General features: G+C 43.9%; 1 protein-coding gene and 1 long non-coding RNA gene across 2 annotated transcripts in view; one reads left to right on the top strand and one right to left on the bottom strand.

Annotated features, from left to right (window-relative positions):
- The window catches only part of LOC116986819, a 19,736-nt gene extending 19,074 nt beyond the window's left edge, over positions 1-662 (bottom strand). Inside the window, exon 1 of the long non-coding RNA XR_004415575.1 lies at positions 652-662. This is a non-coding gene — a long non-coding RNA (uncharacterized LOC116986819). The remainder of the gene's footprint in view (positions 1-651) is intronic.
- LOC116986818 (chemokine-like protein TAFA-5) overlaps positions 1-6,647 on the top strand; it is a 192,334-nt gene that overhangs the window by 98,672 nt on the left and 87,015 nt on the right. The window contains exon 3 of the mRNA XM_033042541.1: positions 4,487-4,614. Coding sequence (XP_032898432.1) covers positions 4,487-4,614 — 128 coding nt within the window. The remainder of the gene's footprint in view (positions 1-4,486; positions 4,615-6,647) is intronic.

Here is a 6,647-nt window from a genome sequence, read left to right as displayed (position 1 = left end):
GCTGTGGAGGCCAAGCAATGGTGGTGAGTGCTTTCAAGCTTTTGTGTCTTCTGCCCGAAATGGAGAGGGGAGAAGAGGGAATGACCAGGGTGAAAATTGTCCTTAATTATGTTGACTTTTTTCCTGAGGCAGCGTGAAGTGTAGATGGAGTCGATGGTGAGGAGTCTGGGCTGTGGGGTCGACTGGACTACGTCCATAATTCTCTTATCTTACACTTGGGCAGAGCTGTTCCCAAGCCAAGCTATGACGCAACCCGACAGCATGCTTTTGACAGTGCATGTGTAGAAGTTGGCACGAGTTGTTGGAGACATGCCCAACTTCCTTTGTCTCCTGAGGAAGTGCTTTTTGTGGCCATAGCTTTAATGTGGCTGGTCAAGGATAGGTTGTTGGTAAACACAAAATGCTGGAGCAACTCAGCGGGACAGGCAACATCTCTGGATAGAAGGAATGGGTGATGTTTCATGTCGAGACCCTTCCCCACACTGAGAGGCAGGGGAGAGGGAGACACTGAGATAGCCGGAGAGCAGGAGGAATCACAGAGGGGAAGCAGCGAGAGAGAACATTGCAGAACTCTCGTTGGAGAGAGGAAGAGAACAAAGTACTTCTTGAGGAGATTTTGCAGTGGAGTAGACAAAATGTGTAGGAAGGAACTGCAGATGCTGGCCTACAACGAAGATAGACACAGAATGCTGGAGTAAGTCAGCGGGGCAGGCAGCATCTCTGGAAAGAAGGAATGGGTGATGTTTTGGGTCGAGACCCTTCTCGAGACTGAGAGTCAGAGGAAATATTTACACCAAGGAACTTGAAGCTTTCGACGGTTTTGATTTTTGCACCATTGATGCTGATTGTGACATGTTCTCCACCATGTTTCCTGAAGTCGATAACAATGAGGGAAAATGTAGATGGATGCCCAAAACTGAAGCCTTGTCTATTCTCTCAGGTAAAGATCCCATAAAATAATTTGGATGGTGAGTTATGGTGTATCCTAGTGCCTTGACCAATACCTATTCATCACTCAATATCCCTGAAAATATCTCAAAAAAGCTGAGGACGCTATGAAACTTGAATTTATAAAATTTGAAATAAAATCAAAAAATGTTTGAGGCACTCAACAGGTCAGACAGCAAAGTGGAAAGAGAATGATTTAGGGTTGAGAACACTTCCAGTGTTTGTGGGCTTCTGTGCCTGAATTGGCAGCTTCATTTCAATGTGGGAGGAGAGAAATAAAGCCTACGCAGTCACAGAGGGAACGTGTAGACTCTGTACAGACAGCACCTGTAGTCAGGACCAAACCTAGGTCTGTGGCGCTATATGGCAGCAACTCTACAGCTGCGCTAATGTGCCGGTCTATTAAAATCAATATGTGTAAAATCTGTGAATATATTACAATGAGACCACACCTGGAGTATTGTGCGCAGTTTTGGTCTCCTAATTTGAGGAAGGACATTCTTGCTATTGAGGGAGTGCAATGTAGGTTCACAAGGTTAATTCTTAGGAGAGTGGGACTGACATATGATGAAAGAATGGATCGACTAGGCTTATATTAGCTGGAATTTTGAAGGATGAGAGGTAATCTTATAGGAACAGAAAAAAAATTCTCACGGGATTGGACAGACTAGATGCAGGAAAAACATTTCCGATGTTGTGGAAGTCCAGAACCAGGGGTCACAGCTTAAGAATAAGGGGTAGGTCATTTAGGACTGAGATGAGGAAAAACATTTTCACCGAAAGAGTTGTGAATCTGTGGAATTCTCTGCCACAGAAGGCAGTGGAGGCCAATCCACTGGATATAATAATAATAATAAATTTTATATTTAATGGGCGCCTTTCATACAAAATCTCAAGGACACCTTACATAATAACATATAATCGGAATATAACAAGTAATAAAGACATCACAGAGACACAAATTAAAAACAGGATTCAATCCAAAAACAGAAAATCAAAAACAGTGTGAAGAGGGAGCAGTATGTTCAAGAGTGAGTTAGATATAGGGCCAATAGAAATGAGGGATATGTGGAGAAAGCAGGAACGGGGTCCTGATTTTGGATGATCAATAATGATCATATTGAATGGCTTGAAGGGCCAAATGGCCTACTCCTGCACCTATTTTCAATGTTTCTATGCTTAGTACTTTTTTCAAATAAATTCACTGGTAGGTTGCTTGGACTGTAAATTGCCCCTAGTGTGTCGGGAGTGGATGAGAAAGTTGGATAACATCGAACTAGTGACCATTATGTTTCTATCCTCTTCCTTAACATAACGTAAAATGTATTTTTTTAAACCAGCAGAGACTGGACAGTAGTGTAGCTGGTAGAGCTGCTACCTCAGCACACCAGAGATCCGGGTTCGATCCAGACCTTGGGTGGAGTTTGCATGTTCTCTCTGTGATCGCATGGGTTTCCTCCGGGTGCTCCGGTTTCCTCCCACATCCCAAAGACGTGCGGGTTTGTTGGTTAGTTGGCCCCTGTAAATGGACCCTAGTGTGTAGGGGTGGATGGGAAAGTGAGACAACTCCGAACTAATGTGAACGGGTGATCAATGATGGGCATCAACTCGATGAGCCGATCGGCCTGCTTCCTTGCTGTGTCTCTAATCCCAGGAATTGACCCAGTTACTCTTTTACATAGAAACATAGAAAATAGGTGCAGGAGTAGGCCATTCGGCCCTTCGAGCCTGCACCGCCATTCAATATGATCATGGCTGATCATCCAACTCTGTATCCTGTACCTGCCTTCTCTCCATACCCCCTGATCCCTTTAGCCACAAGGGCCACATCTAACTCCCTCTTAAATATAGCCAATGAACTGGCCTCAACTACCTTCTGCGGCAGAGAATTCCAGAGATTCACCACTCTCTGTGTGAAAAAAGTTTTCCTTATCTCGGTCCTAAAAGATTTCCCCCTTATCCTTAAACTGTGACCCCTTGTTCTGGACTTCCCCAACATCGGGAACAATCTTCCTGCATCTAGCCTGTCCAACCCCTTAAGAATTTTGTAAGTTTCTATAAGATCCCCCCTCAATCTTCGAAATTCTAGCGAGTGAACCATGAAAACAAAGCTTAAATGTTGGCTTTGCGTCACATTTTAAAGATTGCATTCAATGAACAATATATCAGACATGCTTCTTTAGGAATACAGTTTATGCATCTTCTGTTTCCTTGGTTTCCCTTCACGCCATATCATTCTGCTTAGATTGCTGAAAGATTGGACAGCCACTTTGATGAAATCTCCACAGTCAACTTCCCTAGACAGGAAGGGACATAGTTGGAAAGAATTAATTTACGTTCCATCAGGGTCTGTCTATCTTGTGCTTTTGTTTTTTTTTCACTGAAGCAAATCTTTAGGGTCGGTAGAGTGGCACGGCAAACCTTTAGGCGATGCTGCCTTCCAGAGACAGAGACCAGGGTTCAATCCTGACTACGGGTGCTGTCTGTACGAGTGCTAGTGTGTGGAATATTTGGGCCGCAGGGCCTGTTTCCGTGCTGTATCTGTGGACTAATCTAAACTAAACACATTTATATTTCATGCGCTCATTGCAATTGAGATCTGGTTTTGTTACTGAATGAAGCCCTTTTCACGTTGGCATCCTGTCTTGGCGCCAAACATTCTCAGCCATGCATAACCTACTTAAACAGACTGAACGATCATCTCTGACAATGTGCATTTAAGTCAATCTCAAAAGACTTGTGCCACAGTGGCTTTGTCCACTTTGCGTCATTACGATCCTTTCAGCCAGTTAATGAGACTGTCAATTTAGCGACAAATTATGTCCGGCTTTTTTGCGATCCTCACTCCACCAGGGTGGCGGCTACAATGCCCCATATTCATTTACTCTGAGACGCTATCAAGCTACAAAGAAAGCTTTCACCATTTTGTGCTTGAACCAAAGTCGTGTTTCCAGGGTTGCAACTCGTGTGACAGAATGCTGCAATGCAGAAACAAGGTTGGCTGCATCAACATGGATGATTAACACAGGCCAAATGACCTCTCATTTTAGTTTAGTTTGGAGAAACAGCGCGGAAATAGGCCCTTCGTCCCACCGAGTCCGCGCCGAGTAGCGATTCCCGTACACAGCACTATCTTACACACACACACACACACACACACACACACACACACACACACACACACACACACACACACACACACAACTGTTTACAATTTTACCAAAGCCAATTAACCTACAAACCTGTACGTGTTTGGAGTGTAGGAGGAAACCGGAGCATCCGGGGGAAATCCACGCAGGTCATGGGGAGAACATGCAAACACCGTACAGACAGCACCTGTGCCAGGGGAACCCAGGTCTCTGCCGCTGTTAAGCAGCAACTCTACCGCCCACCAAGTGAATTATTCTCCATTATTGTGTGATCCGGTGAACTCATTGCACGGCTCAGTTTCATTTTACACTTGTGAAAGAATGTTTCAATTATTCATTTCTCAATGTGGTCTAACCGTTTCTTTCTTTTTGTGTGTGTTGATTTGCAGTTCGAGTTGTAAAGAGCAAGCAGTGGTGTGATATGATCCCATGCACGGAAGGAGAAGTCTGTGGTTTATTAATGAACAAGTCAGGGTGGACCTGTGCACAACCAGGAGGTCGAATAAAAACAGTAACGGTAGGCATACCACCAACGATACTGTATCATTTATTTACAGAATTCAATAAATTATTTTGAGGAACTTAGCTTTAATGTAACTTCAAAATCTGTATGATTTATCCCGAACAACAAACGCAACCAAATCAGCATATTTTGCAGCCATAGTTATATTGCGTGGAAACAGGCCCTTAGACCCAACTTGCCCACACCGACCAACATGTCCCATCTACTCTGGTCCCACCTGCCTGCGTTTGCCCCATATCCCCAGGGCCGTCTTGACGCATGGGCACGCTGGGCTGTTGCCCGGGGCCCCACGAGCATAGGGGCCACATGCTTATCTATGTATTGTAGAATGTTATTGTAGAACATGAAAACGGAGAAGAACATCGCAAGTGCATGATGGCACCTTTGTGTTGCAATAGTCCCTCCTCTGGCAGCTCGTTCTATACACCCATTGCCCTTTGTGTGAAAATGTTACTCCTCAGATTCCTATTAACTCTTTCCCCCTTTACCTTAAACCTATGCCCTCGAATCCTTGATTCCCCTGCTCTGGATAAGAGACTCTGTGCCTTTACCCAATGCAATAGTTTATTTATCAAGTCGATGGAGTGATATCTAAAGCAAATATACCCACATTCATTGTATAATGCATGCTGTGATGTATTGAACAAAGCCAACTGACTTGCAAGTAAACTCATTACATATTTTTGCCTGCAAGTGGATAAATAGATATGGTTTTACATAATTGTATTATGTTAACTGTTTATGGAAAAGGAAGATGTGAATTAAATATTGGCATGGTGGCGCTGCAGTAGAGTTGCTGCCTTCCTGCTCCAGAGACCCGTTTTTGATCCTGACTACAGGTGTTACCTGTATGGAGTTTGTACGTTCTCCCTGTAGAGACTGTGTAACTTTTCTCAGGGTGCTCCCGTTTCTTCCCTCGCTCCAATGACGTACAGGTTTGTAGGTCAATTGGCTTTGGTAAAATTATAAATTGTTCCTTGTGTGTAAGATAATGCCAGTGTACGGGATGATCGCTAGTCAGCACGTAAGCAGTGGGTTGAAGGGCCTGTTTCCACGCTGTATCTCTGAAGTCTAAATTGCATTCTTCTAGTAATGTATTCTGCATGATGAAGATGGGAAGGAAAAGATGGTGCAAAAAATGGGAATAATACCCCATAAGAGGAATCGATAATTATCAATGAGACGTAGGAAGCAGCAACTTGGAAATTCATGCGGAATTTTACTGCGCTGTTGCATGTGGACTTGTGTCCCCAATAGTCATTTCTGTTCCTCCACCGCATCTTGTTGCACAAAGCTGACTGTAACACATTGGAGAAGCCGGAATTAGAGTACTCGGATTGGGTCACCCTGCTATAGGAAGGATGTTGTTAAGCTGGAAAGAGTGCAGAGAATATTTCTGAAGATATAGCTAGCACTTGAGGGGTGGAATTAGTTATTTTAGTTTACTTTAATTTAGTTCACTTTCGTTTAGTTTATTGTCAAGTGTACCGAGGTACAGTGAAAAGCTTTTGTTGCGTGCTAACCAGTCAGCGGAAAGACAATACTTGATTACAATTGCACTATTCACAGTGTACAGATACATGATAAGGGAATAACATTTAGGGAGGTTTTGGGCAGGCTAGGACTTAATTTCTTGGAGCGCAGGAAACTGAGGGGTATAACATAGCGGTGTATAAAATCATCAGTGTCTTTTAGCCAGGATAGCGGAATTAAGAACCAGAGGGCAGAGGTTTAAGGTGGGAGAGGGAAAATTGAATTGGAACCTGATAGTAGCTTTTTCACAGAGGATGGTGGGTATATGGAACGAGCTGCCAGGGGAGGTAGTTGAGGCAGGTCCTGTACCAGCAGGTAAAAGACCATTGGACAGGCACAGTATATGGATAAAAAAGGTTTAGAGCGATATAAACCAAATGCCCGCAAATGGGATTGGCTTAGATGGGGCATCTTGGGTGGCATTGGCGAGTTGGGCTGAAGGGCCTGCTTCCGTACTGCTGGACTTTGTGACTATATAGCTTCAAATCATTTAC

The sequence above is a fragment of the Amblyraja radiata genome, chromosome 24, assembly GCF_010909765.2.
Source record: "Amblyraja radiata isolate CabotCenter1 chromosome 24, sAmbRad1.1.pri, whole genome shotgun sequence".
In the NCBI taxonomy this organism is placed as follows: domain Eukaryota; kingdom Metazoa; phylum Chordata; class Chondrichthyes; order Rajiformes; family Rajidae; genus Amblyraja; species Amblyraja radiata.
The sequence above is the reverse complement of the archived record's forward strand: the minus strand, read 5'-3'. Positions and strand labels throughout refer to the sequence as shown.